Raw genomic sequence first — 23,360 nt, 5'->3', positions numbered from 1 at the left:
AAAATAAACCCAAATCCGATTAGATTTGTGCAACAAAATCATATTCTACGATTTATTGTGAACAACAACTGCAATTCAAAGCTTTAAAGATCAATATTACCTAAAACCAGGACGAAGAAGTTTTAACTGACTTCTTAGTCACACCTATGTTTAGATTAACCTAATACCAAGTCAAGCTATTTTCAGTTTAAAAGCAAATTCTTATATCCTTTAGCCATGGAATAAAAAGGTATTTTGGGAACTTGAAGGCGCCAAATTGAATATATTCAAACAATAATGACATTGGCCCTCTAGATTAGATTTGAATTCATGACATTGAATTCCTGTGATTTTTCAACCCCTTAACCTTTTTCTCTAATTCTCATAATTTCAAAACTTAACTCAAGTCTCTGTTATAGTTTAAAGTTTTGTGCAAAATAAAACTCTCTATCGGAATACAGTAAAACCTTGCCTTCTCGCCTCCTCCAATAACCGAACACCTCCCATAGACGAACAAATTTTTATATTTTTTATCCAAGAAGAAGATTTGGCAGAAGAATTTTAAAAAATACATAATACACTTCTGAAGTATTTGTGAAAGCGAATTCGAAAACATCGTTTATAATAGATTTTTTTTAAGACTAAACAAACTGTAACAGAAGTGAAAATAAACAAAAGTTTTCTGTAATAAAAAGGCATTTAATCAAAGAAAATAAATGAAACCATTTTCTACTACTATATGTATTTACATACCTTGAGTGACTATTGTTACAGTTAAAGGTTTATGATAGACAAAACGTTAAATATCTTAACAATAATATTAAACAGTTAGTTGTACCTCTTTTTATTCACATAGTACATACATCTAGTTATTGATTGTCAAATAAATTGTATCATTATACTCTATCTATCGATTTCTTTACCAGGCTTCATTTCCTATTGACCACTTTAACGGGTTAATGTTGAAACAAATCACTGTCAATGTCTGAACTGAATCCCCATTTGAATTCTATATATGTATATTTTTCGAAACCTTCTTTAAGGGAGGTGAGACGGTATGATCGATAAGTTTGTAGAATTTCAAACACATGTCGATGGTTAGTAATTGTCATGATATTGCATAACCCATGACTACATGGCACAGCTGAATCATTGACAGCTTCATTTCTGGGCCATCAGAATATTATTATGTAAATTATGGCGAAATTAATAAACTTTGGACCAACCTTTTTCTGGCTCAATTTGGGATGGATATATTAATTTTTGTGGATTCAATATCAACAATTTTCGCAGTTTGTTGTTGTGGTCGAAAAGGATGCGACTGTGTGTGTGTGTGTGTGTGCGAAAGGCAGATGTTTGTTAGTGTTGGCTCAACATCATCGACATCCTCATCCTTGCCATTCCAGCCAGAGATCAAGTGTTGAGACAATGGCAGTGCGCGGCGCTCAATGAATAACAATTACAGCTATTAATCTTTGGGCCCCGAAACTAAACTGCCAGGAGAGATCGGTTAGGGCAGAAGGTAGCTTGTGGTTAGGCGGTTTTCTGTTTTTTGTGATATCTTTTTTTTTTTTGCCTGCAATTTGCGGCCCATTTATTTATTTGTTAAGTGGCCGTAAAAATGGTCACGGCAAGGCACTAAGCTGCGTTATTTTTTTCTTTTTTTTTTATTAATTTATACATATTGTATAAGTAATAATTGTGCGGAAAACGGAAACAATGGAGGTTGTGTAATGCGGCTCTGCCATCTGGTGTGTGTTTGGCCAGAAGGGGCCGGACCGGGCCAAGTCAGTCAGTCAGCCAAGTCAGACAGCCTGCTCGACCTGGCTTGGCCTGTGGCTGTGTGCAATGGTAAGGAGTGAAAATTGCAGGTAATTACCCATACACATACACACACACACACACACACATACACAGAGATAGACATTTAGCCAAGGCTTTTGCATATCCATGCGCCATTGGTGGGTTAGGTAGGTAGGTAAATGTGGTCATTATCTGTCTTTGGAAATTTGACCAACGCCAAGGCGGACAAACTACTGCACTCGGCATAGTTGCGACTCGACCAATGCTTGGCCAGAGCGAGAGAGAGCGCACACACAGTCAGTTTCAGATCCGCCATATAATACCTAAGTACATACAATAAGTAGTCACCGCCACCGCCACCGCCGCCGTTGCCGTTGCTGTTGCCGCTGCGACCCGGCAAACAGGAAGCACTCGCGATGGCGATCAGCGAACACTTGCTTAAGGCCATGGCCATTATGGGTAAAGTAAAGTAGCTGCCAATTCTGGCCACTGCAGACCGTCCCGTATACATATGTAGTAATCATGCAGTCCTAACTATCTTCATCTCCACCTCTCTGTCTCTCTGTATCTGTGTCTCTCTGTCGCTCTATCGCTCTATCTCTATCTTATTTATAGCTATATACTTTTATACTAGACATAAATTTTTGCGCCAATGCTTTTGCCTGCAAATACAGAAGGAAATGTACATATGTATATATCGTGAAAATTAGTCATCAATCTAAAGTTGTATATCTTAACACAGCGAATTATTTCAATGAAGAACTGGGCCTCTCAGACACTAACAAGATGTTTCTAGTATTTCTTTTTTGTCGTAATCGATATTTTGATTTTTGAAACGAGGAAGATTTTAATTACTTTGCACACAGGTCTATCTAAAATTTCTAGGAGTGGTGAATAAAAACTTTAATAGATTGCAGGACGATTTTGTTTTCATTTGAAAGTTTAATGGAATTTCCATACCAAAGTCAACTATCAACAAATGGAATCGCATAAGCCTTGTGCTATCCTTTGGCCTATAATGGCAATTAAGAATTCGACTCGATCAATTGAATGTAACCCTATACTTAGTGATATTAATGTATGGGGACGAAACGAGTCATGGCCAGGGGCTAGTTCTGGCTTATTAATAATTAAATATTTTATTGAACCGCAACCATTTTAATATTATTTTTGACTGGTTAATATCCACTCTGTATTGGCTATTAAGTAACCACGCAAAGAAAATTTAAGAGGTGTAACCAATGACCGAAAGGGTTGATGACTAAAAACTCTGACCGAGTTCCGTCCCTTTACCCATTCCCCTTTCTCTTCATTGCCGCATCATAGGAGACCAAGCGTATAATTGAGGTCTAAAACCACCCCACCAAATAAAACAACAACAAAGAAAAAAGTATTAAGAGTGCTTTGAACTTTTCCTTCAATTCCAACGTCTTGGGTCCTTTATTTTGGTTCGATTCATTTAAATGTCCCCCCAGAACACAAAAGGTACCACGTTTTGGCCCACCGACACAAAAGTTTAAATGATTTAGTAACTATTTGCATTTGGTATTTAATAAATCATTTGCATTTGGCTGAAGGAATCAACGTTCAGACCAAAAAAAGACGTAAGCTCACCATGAGGAGTATAAAATATTCATATTCAGAATGCTGACTGTTGACTGCCCACTATATATTTCGAGAACTACGCATTTTGGGCAAGACACAAATAACATAAATTAGCTATTGTGAATGTATATCTAGATATATGTATAAACAAGTAAATGTAGATGTGGCCCGAAACCAAATTGCGGGTTATCATTCTTGAGGGATACAGTCAAGTGGGTTCTAGTTCAGTTCAGTTCAGTTCAGTTCGGTTCGCTTAGGTTCGGTTCTGGGTTTTGCCTCTTACCTCTTAGGTTTTGACTTCTCTTGCATTATTATTAAATAGTTTACCTCAAATGCTACATACATTTATACAAAATGAAAACTTAAATATTAATGCCGTCTTATTATACTGACATACTACACTTAAAGAAACTACAAAAATTATCCCTTTTTCTTAAGGACTCCCTGTTTCTTAAATGAGAATTGAATTCTACTTCTATAAATAATTTATATAATATTTTACTAAAATATAGTCGGATTATAGTCAGATTATTATCTTAAACTTAAAAAAACGACTTCAAAAGAAGAAATCTGACTTAGAACTTTCGAAGCTTTTTTTTAGAATCTTTGAATTAAAATTAATGCTCTATGAGATATTATCTATAATTTGAACTAATTTTAGTTGATTCTAATAGGTTTTATATAGATTATAAGACTCGGAAAAGTTAGTGAATTAATTTGATGTGGATCGTATAAAATTCGAATTGATTTTTAAATTCCAAACTAATTTTATTTGATTTTAATCGATTTTTGATTTAATACCACTATTTTAGAAACATTAAAACAATTTTCTAAATAAAAATTCTTTCATTTAAGAAATTGTTGATACTTTTGACCAGTGTAAGGTTAAGCAACTCTGCAAAGTTGACTCACGGGACCAACTCTGGCTTAGTTTATTCCCAAAAAAAAAAAAAATTACTAAAAAGAAGAAAAAATATGTGAAAAATATCGTATGGCCAGTCAAAACGTAAGCTATGAATGGAAGAAGCAGCAGCAGTAGCTTCTCACATTTTCCCATGGATATCAGTATATCTGGATTGTCATAGATTTCGACATCGCAGTGTTGCCCGTTGGCTGTTGCCTCTCTCAATGCCATCGATTCGCTCAACTGAGCAATTTTCTTGTGCTTCCAAGTAAAATCAAAAAGCCCTTTTTTTCTAATTCGATACGATTTGATTCGAATTTAACCCACACACAAAATGACAAACATGATTCCGCCGCCTATCACAAGAAATGAACCAAAAACCAATAAGAAAAAAACAAAAAAAAAACTTTGTTTTCGTTTTCATTTTCAATGGATTCATTTAATCCAATTAGGACTGGAAACAAAATTATGCTTAACTCTTTGTTGATGATGATCTACGACAATATGATCTTATGTATATATAGATATATAGAGAGAGAGAGATGATCTTATCAGTCGAACCGCTGCACATATTTAATAAGCTTCAACGAAGAAGGGAACTCATCATTCAATTTGGAACTTGCCCATCCATACATACATATATTATGGGTCATACATGAAGACATCACAAAAAAAAAAAAAACACATCGGAACTGTTGGGCTAATGCTGGGGTCAGCTGGGTCAGCTGCCAGTCGAAACAACTGCCAGTCAGTTCGTTTGAGGAATTGCATTGCAGTACGCATTTAATTGAATTAAATTCCAATTCCCATTCTCATTCCCATTGCCAATAGCCATACAATTCCTGTTCTGTTCCATCGTCGGACAACCTATCGCTTTGATCAGTCAATCCAATTATTTGCAAAATTTTGTCACATAAATAACTAGGTGAACGAACAACGGCAACAGCAACAGCAGCAGCAGCAGGAGCAACAAACGGTCTTTTTTCCCCCTTTTATCCCCTACATTGAGATGGTTTTTGGTCCCGCATTTCCTTTCATGTATCACCTGTCGCTATAGCTGTCGCCGCTCTCTTCCGCAGTGTGTCGGCGGCGCAGTGGGTGAGCGTGCTGCCGATTACCCGCTGAGCCAAAACGTTTGCCAAGATGGACGAGGTAGCCTCAGAGGTAGAAGAGAGTGAAGAGAGACCTCTTCTTCCGGACAAGGGTGACGAAAGTCCTGCGTGTGTGTGGGGCTACCGTGTGACGCAGCATTCATTCCAACTTATGTCTTTTTATGTCTGAGGTGTTAATTGAATTCGTTTTGCATAAGTGAGTGACCATGCCAGAACTCAGGACCAGAAACAGAGAACCAGGGGGACCACCTGCAATGGCATCAGAGCCCTTCTTCAGGTCCCTCTGTCGCCACGGTGTGTGTCTTACCCCTTTTTTTTGGGCTTTTGTGTGTTAATTGTTGCAACAACAATAACAATTGTCAACATGACAGTCAACAGGGCGACAGGGCTGAGCGTTGATCATTGTTGCATTTGCCGCTCTGATCACTCTGACGTTGTTGTTGTTGTTGTTGCCGTTTGTTCGCTGTGTGATCTTTATCGGTCCACAATATTTGCATATTCCACAGTCGTCACATTGGGCTATGGCTACGGCTACGGCTACCTTGTTGCATTGTTGTCGTTTGTCGGCTTTATTATGTCATTGCATCATCATCATCTTCTTCATCATCGTCATCATCATCATCATCGTCGTCATCCTCTTGCTGTGCCTCTCTATCTCCTTGGTTTATCGCCATTCGTCATGCACATTGTGTAGAAATTAGCACATAACCTAAATGTCTGTGTAAAATGCCGCGTGTAAATTAATTGCCAACAATTAAAGATGACAAAGGTAACGAGGTAATGAGAAGGAGGGGGGATGAATAGCTGTCGGGATGTATAGGGGGAGGCTTAGGTGAGTGTTTGCCTCTGCCGCTACCTAATCAGTTTTGGCGCCTGCGCTCTTTGAGAATGCCGCTAATAAAGCTGTTAAGCATAACATACAAACAGGACCGGATCTAGCCATCAATAAAGGTCCAACCTATCACTCGAAAGTCATGTACTAAGTGTAAGCTCAAAAAGAATTACCCACTGAAAAGGTTACCCTATAGCCCGGCCCTGTTTTGCGGTATGAAAGCAGCTCACAGGTGTCAGAGCTGAGAGAATGTGCAGCATGCTCTGACAGCAGAATGCCCTTTAATGTCACCCAGTTGGCTCTTTGGAGCTCGCTGAGTGCAAGCCATGCAAATGTCACCTTAAAACATAAAACAGACCGTCAAAGCCATAAATCATGGAGACGAGGAGAGAGAACCCAAAGGGACACAACGAGAGAAAGAGCGTTAAGCTAACATTGACAATTGCAGCAACAGCAGCTGTTTGGCTGAAAGATTTGCTGAACTTCCAACTCATCTCATTTCTGTTTAGTTACCATTGACTTTGGCGGCAAAATTCTTCGCTAGGCCATCAACACAAGGAAAACAAAAACAAAAAGGAGAAACACATAAATTAGCAAACTAATTACATCGATCTTCGATCACAAAGCTCAGAGCACAATCACGAGCATGCAGTATATTTGTATGCAAATTGCGTTCAAAGATCGCTTAGGCTTAATCATAATCGACGTCATAATATCGTTATCACCTGGCCAGAAAGTTTCACACATACACACACACCAACACCACCACCACATAGCATCGGTATATCATCCGGACACAGTGGGCTTGCTGTGGTAAATAAATTTGCATATAAATTGCCGTCGCAGTCTACATCAGCAACCTCCGAATGCCGCACTTTTGCTGCTGCGGCTGCTGCTGCTTCATTCCATTTAAATCGATGCCCACCGTAAGCAATTTTGGAATTTATGTAAGCATTTCGTTCGCAAATTTAATTGACAGAGTGTGCAAGCCCAGAGACCACAACCCAGATTCCACACAACAACAAGAACAACAACAACCCGAAGCCAAGTTTGATCCCAGTTCTCAGTTCCAATGCCAGTCGCAAGTTCCGATCCGTGGTCCATGGGGTAATCCAATTAGCCCAGCAGACATTTTGTACAAGAAAAAGCACTTGTCGAGCAGTTTCAACTTCTCTCTCTCTCACTTGCATTTCCTAATGAAGATGTTTTGCTTGGATCTTTTTCTGCCGTTTTTTTTGTTTTTTTTTTTTTTTGGCCCAGAGGCAGCCCCGATCAATAAAATTTATATAAATTACTGCAGGACATAAATAAAGGCTACATCATGCCACGACAAGTACCAGAAACCATTCACAAAATAAAAAACTATATATAAATCCATATATATATATATACATATATAGAGAAGGAGCGCTATACATAGTTGGGAAAGATTTCTGTGAGCGGCTATTTTCAAATTCAATTTAATTCACTTTGTTCGATGAGCATTATCAGGCCAGATAGCAGATAAATTGGGGATCACTTCACGCTCTTAATGGGAAAGATGTGGCGAATGGATCGCGGGGGGAGGGACACCGGACAGAAGCACAGGGCTACAGGTGATGTTGATGGTCGTCGCGTCTCCAACTGTCACACAGCAACGAATGAGTTGGTCAAAAAGGTGAGCACCAACAACATCGCATGCGCACAATCAAAAACCAAAACCAAAAAAAAAAAAAAAACTGTATATATAACCAGAGAAGGACAGGCAAGGAGAAGAGGTGATTGTGAGATGGCAAAGGAGAGAATGAAAGAGATCGCTTAGGTGTCGCACGACGATTCAAACTCGAACTGAGAATGGGTCTATACAGAGGCGCTGATGATGTTGCTGCTGTTGCCGTTGATGTTGCTGTTGTCCATAGCCCGTTGCCGCTGCCGCTGCTGCTGCTGATGCCCGTTTGCCCAAAGAGATATCACAATAAATTAGGAAACGAAATCTTTACTAAATAAAGACATAAATTACACACAGAATCGCACTAGGTAAAAGAACGGGGCAACCCAAAATCGTTTTTAAACACAAGAAAAAGGAAGCACCAAAAGCGACGACTTCTAAATACCCTAAGTAGAATTCAGGTGAATCAAAAGTCTAATACAATAGACAAAGCAACGTAAGTAGATCTACTACATATATCACCAAGTATAGACATTGACTAATTCAAGAGACAAACTAGTGCTTATGAGTTATTTTGAAATATTTAACATCAACTTTATGTATAGAGTCAAAACTACCCTTCTTCCACACCTATTCATACAGGGTGTTAAAAAAAAAAAAGCAGTCACATCTCTAAGTATGTTGAATGAAAATAAAAACGACGAACGACAACGACAACAAAACCTAAACCAAAACCAAAACGAACCGATCGACATCGAAAATGGGTAAGGTTTATAAAAAGCGAGAGAAATACAAATAATCAAACGAAATGCATTTTATAGGGTGATAAGAATCAATGAAGCCACTGTGAAATCCTATAGAAACAGACATATTGGTATGCATTATTATGAGCGAGAGAGTCAATCGAGGGGCCCAAGTGTTGGGATCATTGCACAAACTGAATCCCCGAACGCGCTCCCCTCTCCTCGTCCCTTGGTCGTTATCAGTGGATTGAGTTTGGGTTTGGTAAAGGGTTCCTTTTTGGTGACTCAATTAGTGGGCGATGTAGGCGCTTTAATACCTTAATGTCAAAGTTAATGCTTAGCTATATACCAAACGATTTGCTTGGCATCTCACCAGCAACAGCAGCAACAGCGGCAGCAAACGGGTCTTCTGTGATTTTAGGACAAGTCATAAATCTTTAAGCCGAAAAAGCTAACAACAGAAGATGAGAGAAACAAAAAAACACAACACACAGTCGTTTAACATAAATTTTGTGGTAGTCGTCAGCAGTCGAATGAGAACAATAGACGTAGTTTAGAGTTCATTTTGACTTGGGTTTGGTCAGTTGGTTATAGGTTGGATGGATTGGGTGCATTTTAATTATGTGCAGGCGACATAACTTTGAGTTAATTGCAATACCCCCACCTCCTTTCATCTCTCTACCAAAGCATACATATGTATTCCCCCTAAAATTTATGCTCTAAACTAAGTGGTCTGGAATTTGGAATATCTAAATGTATTATGTATAATGTGAGAGCAAATGGGCGGTACGCCTTTAACCTTTGATTGGTAACCATTGTCTGAGTTGTTGTAAACACATGTAATAACTACTCCAATTCTCTTCAAAAAAAAAAAAAAACACATAAAGACACATTAACTACTTATTTTTAACATTTACCTAAACTACCAAGAACGTCATCAAATAGTGCTAACAAAAAATATCTTTATGTTTCTTCTCTAAGAGTAATTTTCCTCACTTATAATATTTTAAAAGGACTTTTGTTTGATTATAAAAAATGTAGTCAAAAAGGTATCCTCTCCCCACCATTTGCTATAATAATAAGGATTAATAATTGCACTAACTGAATTTTAGCCTTTGGTTTAGATGTAGTTCTTAACCAGTTTTAGAGTTGTAAGCGCAATATTGCACATTGCACTTGTCAAATTGTTCATTTTTGTTTTGTACTAATACAAATTGATAGTTATTCTGACAAGAATTAACCTTTAGTCGGCTTTTACTGGATGTTTGAGGTTATCAAAAATGTATTTAATTGTTAATTATTGCTTATATGGATATAAAAAATGGCCAGTCTTCTAGATTAGTTTTGGGCTTGTGTATCGGTAATTCGTCTCAAACTTTTACCTACAAATCAAAATCAAATAGATTACTTTTAGCTTAGTTGCTTAAAATGCATGCCAAATGTTGAAAAATAAATATTACTGTCCTTTACATCTTGTTTTGTTAATAATAGCTGGAATAATCCCAACTCTAGTAATATATAGACTTAATTGTATGAGTTGTTAATTTTTCTTTAAGAGAATATATGTATATATTTATATTTGTTTTGTGCTGTTTGTTGTTAATACATGCATAATGGCTAATTAGCTGAAATGAATTAAGTCAATTAATTTGGTTTTGGATACCTATTTACGGATTTACTTGTGTCCCCTAGACACTTGGAAGCGTCATCGTGGCCCTAACATTCCACTGATTTATAACCAAAATTAAATGTCGACAATAGTAATACAAAATCGGGATGAACAACCGAAAGAAGGAACCGGCCCCCGCAACAATCTGACGATGCGTCGTCAAACGGCAAAAAGAAACGTTGGTCGGTCAAGAGTTTGGGCCAGGTTCCTCAGATTGCTGCTGCTGGTGCTGCTGTGGCTGCTGCTGTTAATGAGCAGAGTGATTAAAAAAATGTGCATTTGTATTTGTCTCGCTCCTTAAATGAGCTCGCTTGCGCTTTTAACGCGCAGCAGCAACGGCAACGACAACGGCAGCAACAACTAGGCGAAAGGCCGGCTCGATTTTGGTGAACGGCGACGGTTGAAGCTGTAGATGAAGTGATTTTGTCTCGTTGTCATCTCATTAGGAATCGGGCGATAAGACAAATTTGTTTTCTTTGTTTATAACTTTAGGCAGATACAGGTTTCAAGCCTCAAAATCACTGTGTAGCCGGTTGGGCATGTCCACTGCAACAAGCAATTGGACATCAACTCCTCATCGCAGTCGTGGCACAAGTGAAAAACATTCCGCTCAATGTAAAATTGAAATAAGATATTGATCATTCATTTTTTATAGATTGATAGAGATGTGTTTAACTAGCCTTAGCAAACTTAGCCAACTTATAGACAAGCAGCTAAGAGAATCCTTTGAAAAGGGTATTCCCAGATCGCATATGAAAACTTTAAAATCATTGCATCGTCGACGAAAGTTCAAGCCGAGTTATATATATTTAATCTTTGTCGCTTCACAGCTTCAAACCAAACCCAAAACCAAAAAAAAAAAAAAATAACAACAAAAGTGGAATTGAATTTTTGAATTCAAATGTCTTTGTTTATTCTTCTTTATTTTTTCATTTTCGTTTCGTTGCCGCTCTGACATCTTCATTAACGAGGAGGAGAAGGGCGGAGTGAAGGAGTGTGTGCGATCAAAAGAGTAATGAGGTGTTGATAGTCACGAAGAAAATCAAGAGAAAGACAGAGAAGACACCTCATTTTAGGCCTACTCTTTGGGCTTAATTAACAATTATGGTGACAAGGTAGGCATTAGGCTTAGAGGGCCAACACACATAGAGGGAGAGAGAGATAAAGAGTAACCCAACCCCAAGCCGAGTCAAGTCAAGCCAACTGATAATTGTATGAGCTTCTTCAAAAGATCAAAGTTACGAAGGCATTTGTCTTTAGATCGATCGGCTTCTACAGAAAGAACCATTGGTGAGGGGGGAGAGAGATCAAGAGGAGAGCAGGAGAAAGAGAGAGATGCCTTTGGAAAGTCTATTTATCTTGTTCGATATATTCTTTCTTCTTTTTTTTTTTTTGGGGGGGGGAATTTCTCCTACCTGTTCTCTCTCGCTCTATTCTCTGTTCCCCGTTCTCCGTTGGATTCTGTTCTGATCGCAATTTGCATTTGATAAATTTGCTTCCATATTTTGTTAAATCGCTTTTTTTTTTGGATTATTGATTTGTTTTCGGTTTTCAGTCTTCAGTTTGTTTTTTTGGCTTGACTTGACTTGGCTCGGCTCGGCTTGGCTTGGCCAAACCATTGGCGCGTGTTAAATTGGTTGTATTGTAAAATGTCTAATTAGCCGCCTGGCTACCGAATTATGACCAATTATAAAGAATTGATTGTGGGCTATTATGTTCGAGCCAAAACTGAACTGGGGAGCTGGGAGCTGAGTGCTGAGCTCTCCGAGTTGAGCTGACTGACTGGAACCGAAAGCTATTAAAACAATATGGTTTTGATTTGGCATTGATTGTTGGGCATAACAGTTGGAGCTTTCTAGCAGCACACAGATAGACAAAAGTATTAGCCGGCTTAGGTTAACAATTTGTGACTTGAGTTTTATGGCCAAAGTTAGCTAACGTCAATACAATACTCTGATGTAGCTTCAATTCTCTCGCTCTTCTCTCTATCTCTCATTGTTAGTCTCTGTGTTTAGTTTTTAACCGCTACCGAATGCATTTGTTGACCAACACCCAACAGTATGACCCATAAATCACTTATGCATACATAGAAAATGGCTGATCTTCTAGTCTGATTAATATTCGCTTGTGATAGATGAAATAATGGAATTCTTAAGACAATTTATAAAAGTTTTTGCCAATTGCATAAAGAACAACGAGCTCATTTAAATAATATTTAAAAAATGTCCTTAGAAATTCAGAAATTTAAGCTAATCGATCCATTTTTCGTATGGAATTATCTTAAATCATTATCTCTCATACGCAATAATGCTACCCGATTTCAACAGCCTATAACTTTGCAATTTTTAAGATGATTTTTTAATGTTATGTCTCTATTTGTTGACAAGAATCTCCGATTTCAAATGGCATAAAAATTTTGAAAACTAGTTTTTGTCAAAAATTTGTGGTGCTAATTGTTTTTTGATGGTTTCATGTTTTTAATGGCGATAAATCAGTAAAGTGGGAGTTGACGATTAAATTTAAAAATTCAAAATTAGAGTCGAACATTAAAAAAGTACTCAGTTTCCTGTTGTTCTAGTTCCCTGTTCAATATGATTATTATAATTTCGAATCAAACGATAGGCAATGTTAATCGAATTCTAAAAATGAATCCTAGTACGTATTCAATATTGTTTTTTACGCAACTTTTGCGTACTAGTTGTATGCGAATAGTAATAGTTGTTAACATTGCCAACAACTATAAATATTTATGCGTAACGCTAAATAGTAACTAATTTTGATTTGATTTTTTATGGATCTGTGCTAAGAGAAGTGGGATACTAAATACAAGTTTACTTATGTGCATTCCCATGAAGAATAGCTGGTAGTTTAGCTCGTGGCCCACTGGCAATTTGCATCTGCGAAAATAAACATGAGATGAGAGAGCCAAGTTAAGCCATGCCAAGCTAAGCCAAGTCAAGTCAAACTCTGGTTGATGGTGTTGTTGTTAGTGTGTTTTGCCTGGCAACTTTGTTGTCATATTAGTAAACGTAACTAACTTTAGTTTTTGCGCGTGATGGAACTCGGCATTTATGGTCCATTTAGGTGGAGCGTATGGGAGATGGAAATGTTGTGTCGGCGTTGCCAACAGATTTATCACCGACCCAGACAGAGAGATCCAACCGGGCAACCAACCAACTAACCGACCCGGTATGCAAGGCCAGTTAAGAATGAGAGAGAGAGAGAAAGAGAGGAAGTGAGGGCGATCTCGTGGGACAAACCCTTCCTTTGACTTCATCGATTTCAGTCAGTCAACGTGAACAATAAAAATTGCCCACAAAAACACAAACCTAGCGAGAAGAGTATTCTTCTTCTTTTGGCAACAATGTTGCCAAGCAATCTTGTTGCCGACTATCTCCTCTTCTTCCTCTCTGGAGGATCGTAAAAATGTTTGACTGGCGATTATATGGCGCTCATGATAGCGCCACTTTGTCAGAAGGATATACCAACGTACAGACAAATAACTTGAAGTCACTCAGAGGTAACTCTTCGAGATGAAAAATCTTTAAATGCGATTTAACCAAAATGCAACACAAAAAAAAAAAAAAAACCCCTAAAAAAAAAAAGGTAACACCAAGAACCGAAAAACTGAAAACTGAAAACCACTAAAGAGTCTTTTTTTTCTGTCCATAATTTATGGGCGCAGAAGGTGAAAATATTTTCTATAGAAGGTGATTTAAATTTATTAAAAAGGAATGCTCAGCACTAAATTAGAATAAGTCAGCAGTCAGCTGTGGCTGCTCCAATCGGTGGGAGGGGTTTTCGTCGATGGAGGAGGCGGTGAGGGGAGGGGGCTCATAAAACCTCCAGCAAATTGAATTGAATTTGTGTGACTGGCCGCGTGCGCGCTTTGCCAGCTCAATGATCGTCAAGCGATCTTCTCGGCATCGGTATTTGTATATCTAAGTATATCGACATGAAGCGTTATACGTACGTATGTATAGGGAGACCTTCGGAAGGGGGGGGACAGGGAACTGGGAACGGTATCGGATTCTACTCGCTCTCCCTCTCGCGCTCTCTTATCAGATGAGAATGCAACAAACATACGCGTTCAACTCATTTAAATCTCGGCCAGGTCCACACAGACACCACTACCCCATCCTAAAGAGACACAAAAATAAAAAAAAAAAAAAAAAAATCGAGAAAAAAAACCAAAAAGTCAACCATCCAGTCCCAGTCTACCGAGTCGCCACAGCAATCCCGATGATGCCCGGCTGAAGTCTGGCCCGGCTTGGCATGGCTCGCTCAGCCTGGCCTGGCCTGGCCTGGGCAATTCGAGCGCGCCGAGATTGCCTTTTGTTAACACCATAATTTACATTGATTTATGTGCTTAGTTGACTCTGAATTTTTAATCGGTCAGTTTTGGGTCCCCTGTACCCCATTTTCATCTCTCACTCTCGCTCACTCACTCACCCCATCTGTATCTATCGTTCTCTCCCTCTGTCGATTGCGAGCGGCTTCATTTGGTTATAATTAAAATGTCGATGTTATCTTTTAGATTTGGACATATTGGCCATTACGCTTGAAATTTAAGCGATTTCTATGCGCGTATTTTCAAATTTTGTTAGTGATTTCGATTTCGATTTCGTTGCCACTCGATGTTAATTTTTGTTTTTCTGTGTGCTTGTGCTTGTGTTTGTATTTGTATTCGTTGCGCCCGAGATCACACAATGAATATTGATTAAATTAATATTTAATAAATGCTTTTTTAAAGAAGCCTTTATTTTGTTTGAGTGTTAAATAGTTTTTTCTTTATTTATGCCTTGTTTGGTGGGTTGGTTTCCTAGCTAAACTTGATAACTAACTTGAGTGTGCGTGAAATCGAACATATAAATTATATACCTACCTATCTAGTGTGTATGTATGTAATAGTATATACATACACATATATTTTCTAGTTAAATCACTTTATCTACCTTTTGTAGACTAGTTGACATTAGTGATTTGTTTGTATGGATCAATCGAGTCGAAATTTATATACTCTTTATATACTCAGGATCATAGACGTTGGATGAGCTGAGTAATATGATTATCTAATCGAAGTTAATCTACAATTTGATTAGAAATTTTTTACACAAAATCATAAATATTTCTAATAACTGATGCTGAGAACATTAAACAATGTTTTTTTTCTCCTTTTAACGATTGTTAAAAAGTACCAATTACTTTTGGATTGAGACATTCATAATGACAAAAAAAACATCGACAAAAATCTAACTAAATTTCATTACATTATAAAATTGTCATTGTTGGGAAACAAGTTTTTTACGAGTAAGTTCTCAAACATGGGAGAGTGGGCTGTTATGAGACATGTTTCTTTTTTTTATTTTGCAGCACTAAAAGCTTAAAGTCGGTAGTTTATAGTTCACAACAGCTACTGGCTTAATTTAAGTTAAGCCCAAACCATTATTTGCGTTTTAAGAAATACATATACATATGTACATATATACATTACAATATTTTTGTTTTTTTTTTGGGAGTTGTGAGACAGCAATAAAAACTAATGTAAATTCGATATTTTGGCAAATTTTTTTTCACTCACTTTGAAAAGTATAAATAAATATTAACATTCTATGAATCTTGCACAAAAATCGATTGAATTTAAAGAAATCTGCATTAAAAAGAAATCAAATCATCTAAGATGATCAAACGCATTGCATACTTTAAGGCGCATCTTCTTTGAAGTTTTCCTGAAAAACACATTGCCTTAAGAGAGTCCTTAGCTTAAATAGGCATTAGTAAGTTTGCATCCAAAACCTAAAGTCACGCGTGTGGAAAATATATGGGAAAATGTCCTGTCTCACAACCCCCAATTTCACCCCAATCGATTTTATATAATTTGGTTGTAAGCGCTGGATAATTGAAAGAAAAACGTTACAACAAAAACACTTACCAACACCATGTGCAGGATGTCAGGTTGTGGCTATCCTTAGAAATACAAAAAAAAAAAAAACAACATTGTTCCATGTTTAGTTTTTGTTTCACTAATTTTATTTTCAATTTGAGTTTGAGCCTTATCAAATACATATATAAATATCAGTTCAAAACGCAACCAAAAAAAGAAAAAAAAAATGTTTAACTTACTAACAAAAAATTCTGGGATACACAAAAAAAAAAAAAAAATTGCCTTACATATTAAAATTGTAGTCGTTGCTCCTAATGAGCATTGCCTCGTTTGTATTAGGAGGCAAAGGAGAGGGAGAGGGGGGAAAGTAACAATACATTTCATAGATACATTTTGTAGATTGTAAGTGTAGTTAGAAGATATATATTGCATATGCTATAGCCTTAAATGGTGATGAGGTAAGTTTAGCTCTGACGACGACGGCCGGGCCAGTGAATAAATATAATTACACTAGATATATGTATGTATGTGAGTGTGTGTGTGTGTGTGTGTGTGTGTGGAAATCGAAACAATGTGGGACAAAGCGTGCACATAGATGTATAAACTAAGTATTAGTTACAAATTTTTAAGTAGTCATCTGTGTTTTCAAAACAAAAAATGCCAAGAGAGCTCAAAGAAAAAAAAAAAAAACGAGATAAAAAAAAACCGCGAGTAAGTAGGTTGAGCAGCATTTTAACTTTGGTTTTGTCATTCATTTTTTTATTTGTATTTGTATATGTATTTTTTTTTTTTTTTTTGCCACAATGTCGCGACGCGTCTTTTGGTTTCCAGAGGCACCGCCTCTCTGGCCGCCCACTCTACCGACTAATACCCACCATTTGACGTTGCGTTGTCCGCTGTCAATCAGAAACGCGCGCACACACAACTCAAGTTTTCAATTAGACGACAGCCGCCGCCGTCGCCGTCGTCGTCGCTGCTACCGCCGCTGTCAAGTAGAAAGAGGACTCCTCCCTCCGCCCCCTTTGGTATGGTCTCTAGCGGTCATGCTTTAGAAGCTGCAATGTTGTAGGTGCATCGGAGGTTGACAGACGAGCCACCTTTGCCGCCGGTGATTCAATTTCAGCATCAGAATCATCATGCACATTGATCTCTTCATCCGAATCCGCCGATGAGGAGTTATCAACAGTCACAGTTGCCTCCATGCAAGAGCCAGAACCAGTTCCCGTCGTCGTCGTATAGTGAAGTCTGGAGCGTTGCTCTTCGGCAACGGTAAGAGAAGCGGCCACAGCGTATTGTCGTGCCAGACCCAAAAAGGCAGCTGCCGATGGAGAACTTACCAAACTGCGAAAGGCACTTCGTTCTCCGCCCATGGACAAGTGGGTGGTTGTTGGGCTGCCCGCACCAACTCCAACTCCAACACCAGCAGCTGCGGGCGAGAGTTGTTGCTGTTGTTGCTGTTGCTGCTGCTGCTGCTGCTGTTGTTGTTGCTGGTGGTAATGACTGAGTAGCTGCAGAGCGGCAGGATGTGCTGGCAAATGTAGATGTGGATGATGGTGATGGTGATGATGATGATGGCTACCAGGCGGACCATGAAGTGGATGCATTAAAACCGGTGTCTGTGGCGCAGGTGGTGAATGATCTGCACATATGGGCATAGGTTGTTGTTGTTGAGGACCACCACCGCCGCCGCCACCACCGCTGCCAGCCGGATTGGTGGAAACGGAGGCATTACTGTGATTACTTGGCGTAGGTGAGCTGGCTATGGGATTCGATTCATTCAATTGCTGTGAATGTAATGGATTGACTGTAGGGCTGGAACGTTGTCGTTTTAACAGATTCATACGCTGATGACGACGCCATTTGGCACGCCGATTTGAGAACCAGACCTATCAAAGAAAGACACAAAAAGATGGAAGAGAGAAAAAGCCAAAGGGAAGAGATACTTGGTTAACTATTGGACAATAGAAAAGGTATATGTATGTATGCTTAGCACTCCTCTTCACAGAATCAGCAATAATAAAGTGAAACAGTTTTGAAAACTCACCTGTACACGAGCCTCACTCAAACTAGTGCGACTAGAAAGCCTCTCACGTGTGCTCACACACGGATAATGACTCTTATCGAATTCCTTTTCCAGCTCCTCTAGCTGCTCGGGACTGAAGGTTGTACGATTTCTTCGAAACTTTGGCTCATCATCATCGTCCAAGTAATCAGAGTCAATGTGACGATTCTCATCGGCCGACTCGAGTGTCTCATGGCTACCCGAACCAGGTGAATTGGCTCGATTGCTGGCGGCGGCAGCAGCCGCCACATTGCTAGCTAAGAGATGAGCCGAACTCAGGCTTAGACCGCCGAGCGATGATGGTGTAGTGGCCACACTGCCCGCACTAGGCGGCAAATTCGTCAAAGTGGGTGCCGTCACTGGCCACAGGGCGGATGGGGGGATGTGGCGGAGCTACCGATTGGCCGGCACCTGCAGCAGCTGCCACATTGCCAGCCGGATGCCAGGTAAAGCTACCATATGGAGGTGGAGGTGGCGGATATAAGCCATATGCGGCTGTTCGGGCAAATTCATTGGCCACCCGTTCGGCCGCACGATTGCGTAAAATCCGATTGATGCTGCTCACCGAAGGAGCTGTGGCATTTGTGCAGACACCTGCCAAGAGAAAACACAAAAAAACAAAAAAAAAAGCCCCAAATGCAATTAGCGCCAGAGAAACAACAGAGAGAGAGAAAAAAACATTTAGAGCAAAGCAAACCGCCAATCAATCAGCGATCAGCGATCACCGGATTATCCAACAATTTGCAATTACCCCCAGCATCTCTTGTTGCCTCCGAATGAACTTACCTTCTGAGATCAGACGCTCCCGTATCTCCCAGGCAAATATGGTTGGATTCTCTCGTTTATATTGCTCGATTTTGGAGACGACTGTCGGTGTGGCTACTTTTGGCTTGGAGCCACCAATTAAGCCCGGTGGTCGCAGGGAACCTGCAACAAAAACAACAAAAAGAAAACACCAAACATTTTACTACTACACCGAGACAAAAAAATGTTGCCAAGAAAATGGCTTACGAGGAATACTAAAAAGAAAACAGAAAAAAGTTGATTTTACATTTTTACATCAACAGCACGAATTGTAAATACGCACAGTGGCAGATTTGTTGAAAACCCCGAAAAAAAACAGTTGCGAAAGTCCATAAATTTTGTGAAATTTACTTTTTCTTTTTTCTTTACGCCCACAAATGAGATGAAAAGAAAAAAAACAGAAGAGTCATACTAGGAACACATGCTAAAGTTGAAAAGTTGAAAAATTGAATTTTACTCATTTCTTTTTATCTTTATGAACTTTTAATTAAACTGAAATGAGTATCAGGAATAGTCTTTCTAAGTAGTTTTGTCATATCTCCTGTTCGTGTCCCCTCCCATCGGATGTGACCTATTTAAGGGTCGCTACCTACAATTGATTTAATTGCATTACGCATACGACTAGTACGCCTTGCAAATGGTCATAGTTGAAAGAAAGAGTCTTTTTAAAAGATTCTAGTACATTGGACAACCTTTTTTTGACTTGTTTCCTTTGTTTTTTTCCACTGTACATAAATGCAGATGAGTATATTGTTGGGGATTGGGTCTTTTTTTATCAGTGTCGTTTTCACAGTTTTTGGTCACCTCAAAGAGACCCGGGTCTGGATCCTTCTTAATAGCTTTATCAAGCATCGATATCAACAATTGTGAATGGTATGTGAAGGAGCGAACGAACCAGCGAGCGAGCCTACGCACGCACTCACAGAGAGACCTTTTAAGCCGCGTTTTTTTGATTAATGAGTCGAACCGCCAGCAAGAAGTTTATGCAATTTTAAGTGGCCAAATTACACACACACACATATACGAAACGAAGGAAGGAAGGGAACACTTTGAGAAGGATAGCAAGGGTGAGATAATAAATATGAAAGAGGGGCACACCATGACGTTTAAAACACGTTGTGATCGTCAGGATAATAACATGTTTATCATTTATAAAATTAGCAAACAAATCGAAAACAAAGTGCTTATTAGTTATCTGATTGTGTGGTTGTTGCGATCCAACAGAGAAAGAGAGACAGAGAGGGAGGGAGGGAGAGGTGAAGAAAAGGAATGGTGTTTAGTTTAGTACACTTACCTAACAACTTGGAGACAGCGCCCTGCTGTGTAAGCATATGCTGGGCAATGTCATAGCCTCGGAGGCCGCCAAAGCGAGAGAATTCCAATAGACGGTGCTGTGACATCAAAGCGCCAAGTGTTGGCCCACCGGCACCAGGCGAACCACCAGCAGTGCCACCAAAGCCGCCACCCACTCCAACTCCCACACCCATTCCACCGCCTGCAGCACCACCACCTCCTACTCCGCCTCCTGCTGCTGTTGGTATTTGCACAGATGTTGGCGGTGCGCCGCCAGTTGCTGCCGCCGATTCGGCTGCTGCTGCCGCTGCTGCGGCGGCTGCTGCTGCTGCTGCGGCTGTCACTGAAAAGAATTGAACGAATTGAATGATAATTGGCCATTGTCATCATTGTTGTTGTTGTTATTGCTGTTGCTGCTGCTGTCGTCCACAATGGTTAATTATGATAAATTAACGGTTAATTGTGCTAACTGAAAACGAACTGAGCGAACAGAACGAACTGAAACTGAACGCAATCCGTAATATCAAAGTAATATTAACCAAAATGGAGTCTACACTCACGCGAGAACCTGCGAACCCCCCTCTTCTCTTGCGCCCCCCCATTCAGCAAACAGCAGCCACTCAGGAGATTTATCAATTTAATTGTTCTGCCTTGTGAAATATAATTCACATTTAACAACAAAAAACCAACAACAACAACAGCAACAACATTAAACACAAAACAAAAGAAAACAAAATTAATATATTTAATCAGCTGGTGCCGAGGCTTTATTAAAGCTCGATTCGTCAGTGGGTTCAGACACAATCTACTATGTCTATCATCTATTCTAATATAAACACAGTTGTTGGCCACTTTGTCAATTTGGAAATTGAACATTTTTGTTTTTATTTTTTTCGGTTAATTGTCAATTAGTTAGAAATTATTTGCATTCCATTTATCATGTTTGCTGTCTAAACAGTTTTGAGTTGCCAAAAATTTCTCTATCCCCAAATGATTTAAAACTTGGTTAAAACGATCGATGGAAAAAAAAAAACAAAAACAAAACAATTAACTAGAGCAGTCAAAATGCATGACCTAGAACTAAGGGTTAACTCTGATGATAGCCAAGTTTAATCTGTATATATTCCAATTTTCTACAGATCTATGATTGATTATATTTTGGTTTGGTCTCTCGAATCAAATTGTTTTGGAGTTGAAAATTAAATCAAAGATACATAAATTAAGTAATGAATTTATTTAAATACAGAAACCCGAGCATATATAATCATATTCATTACCTAGCTAAAGATAAATTTTTTTAAGTATTCTTAAATAATCGATTTGTCGTTTAAACTTTGAATTAAAGCTTCGAAATAAAATTAATTAATTAATTGAGAAGCCATTGTTATGGTCGTTTTGTTGAGAGAGATCGAAATATATAAAAACTAGAAACAGTAATCATACTAATTGGCCAATAACCGAAACTAATATATGTATCAAACGCTTACGTAACCACAACAGGAAATCATTCATACATTTTGTTAGCCAATTTATTAGTTGGCTAACTGCTTAATGTATTATATATTAAAACTATGACAATTTTTTATATAAATCCAAAAAATTAAATAAATATTTGTACAAAATTTTTAAAATACCCAATGTAATGTAATGTAAACACTTCGTAAAACCAAATGAATAATCAAACTGCTTTGTAAAATTAGTTTTGAGAACATATATGTAAATACGGGTAAACCGAAATGAGATATTCTTTTTGATTAACAAAATGTCAACCGAAACTGCTTGAAACTAAAGTCATAGAATCATGAAAAAGGAACATTCAATATACATATGTATGTAGGTCGGACTTATATATAGTTCTTGCAACCGAAACTATTTGAGATTAACCGAAACTATTTGAAATTAACCGAAACTACTGTGTCTCTATTTGTTATAAGAACCTCGTTTATTTTTAAGTTTTACAATTAGACCCAGTGAAAGCTAATATTAAAAATTTTTGAGAAAACTTTGACGATACAAACTAAAGTCACTAAAGTATCAAGAAGGGTTAGAAAACTCTTTGCAAGGTATAGCTCATATGATTTAGTTACGCTTTAATTATGAGGTGTTTAGCTTTGCTGTTAGCCGTCGGCAAAATGAAATATCGCAAATTGGTGAAAGAAGAGATGGATAGACTTACCACTGGAGGCATGTGGAATCAGCGATGATAGTCGTTGGGAATGTGATTCCATTTTCCAGTGCGGGGCCGCTGTGAGGCTGTGAGAATTTGCAACCGTTAGCGAGCCAAAATCACGATTCAAGCCCGGCTCTATCAACATGTCTGTCTAATGGGTATAACTTAGTTGCTTTTTGTTTTGTTTTTTGTTTTTTTGGTTTGGTTTGTTTCGATATTTGATTTTGTTTTCGGTTTTGTTTAGTTTGTTTGTTTGTAACAACACAACACTGGAGTGAGAATCATCACAGGAGGATTGGGCCAAGAGATAAGTATTTGTACCGATATTACCATTACCCATAGGTTAGGTAAATATCGATTATGGAAACCAAAGTTGAGCACTCAGGGCCGTGTGTCAGCAGCATGCAGAGAGGAAACGAACTCACGAACGTTAGAAGAACAAAAAAATTGCAAAAAAAATAATACTTGACGATAATTCTCGATTATTTCTTGTAGACATAACAACACCAAAAAAATATATATATGTATATTGCACAATCGATTGGGTTGGAAAGTTTTCTTTGTGTTATTGACCGTTGACAATTCTTAATTATTTGGATTGTAAGTAGTTGTAAGTAGTTGATAATGTAAATGTAAAAGTAGTTGCAGGTTCCCTTTGCTGCGGGTTCCGTGGCTACGTTGTTCACGTGAAAGCTGCTCTCAGCGCACTGAATTGAATGCTTGCCGCATGTGTCTTGAATTTCACCTGGTTGCTCCGTGGCTCTGTCGTTCCGTTTGTCCGTTGCCTGATGCCTGCTTTTCGCCCCATCTCACTCGCATGCATAGTTCTCAAACTGAAGCTATCTCTCTCTA

At 38.5% G+C, this 23,360-nt stretch overlaps 1 protein-coding gene across 1 annotated transcript; it reads right to left on the bottom strand.

Annotated features, from left to right (window-relative positions):
• Nucleotides 1-16,308: 16,308 nt before the first annotated feature.
• Nucleotides 16,309-23,199, bottom strand: eyg (eyegone). Its single transcript, XM_068285910.1, is given in 6 exon segments — nucleotides 16,309-18,065; nucleotides 18,224-18,622; nucleotides 18,624-18,835; nucleotides 19,028-19,168; nucleotides 20,340-20,681; nucleotides 22,515-23,199. Coding segments are annotated over 6 exon segments (2,085 nt in total). The 5' UTR covers nucleotides 22,654-23,199; the 3' UTR covers nucleotides 16,309-17,213.
• Nucleotides 23,200-23,360: the final 161 nt, after the last annotated feature.

This window comes from Drosophila tropicalis, unplaced genomic scaffold (assembly GCF_018151085.1).
Source record: "Drosophila tropicalis isolate 14030-0801.00 unplaced genomic scaffold, ASM1815108v1 contig_443, whole genome shotgun sequence".
NCBI classification, from domain to species: domain Eukaryota; kingdom Metazoa; phylum Arthropoda; class Insecta; order Diptera; family Drosophilidae; genus Drosophila; species Drosophila tropicalis.
Note: the sequence above shows the minus strand (reverse complement) of the source record. Positions and strands in the feature narration are given on the sequence as shown.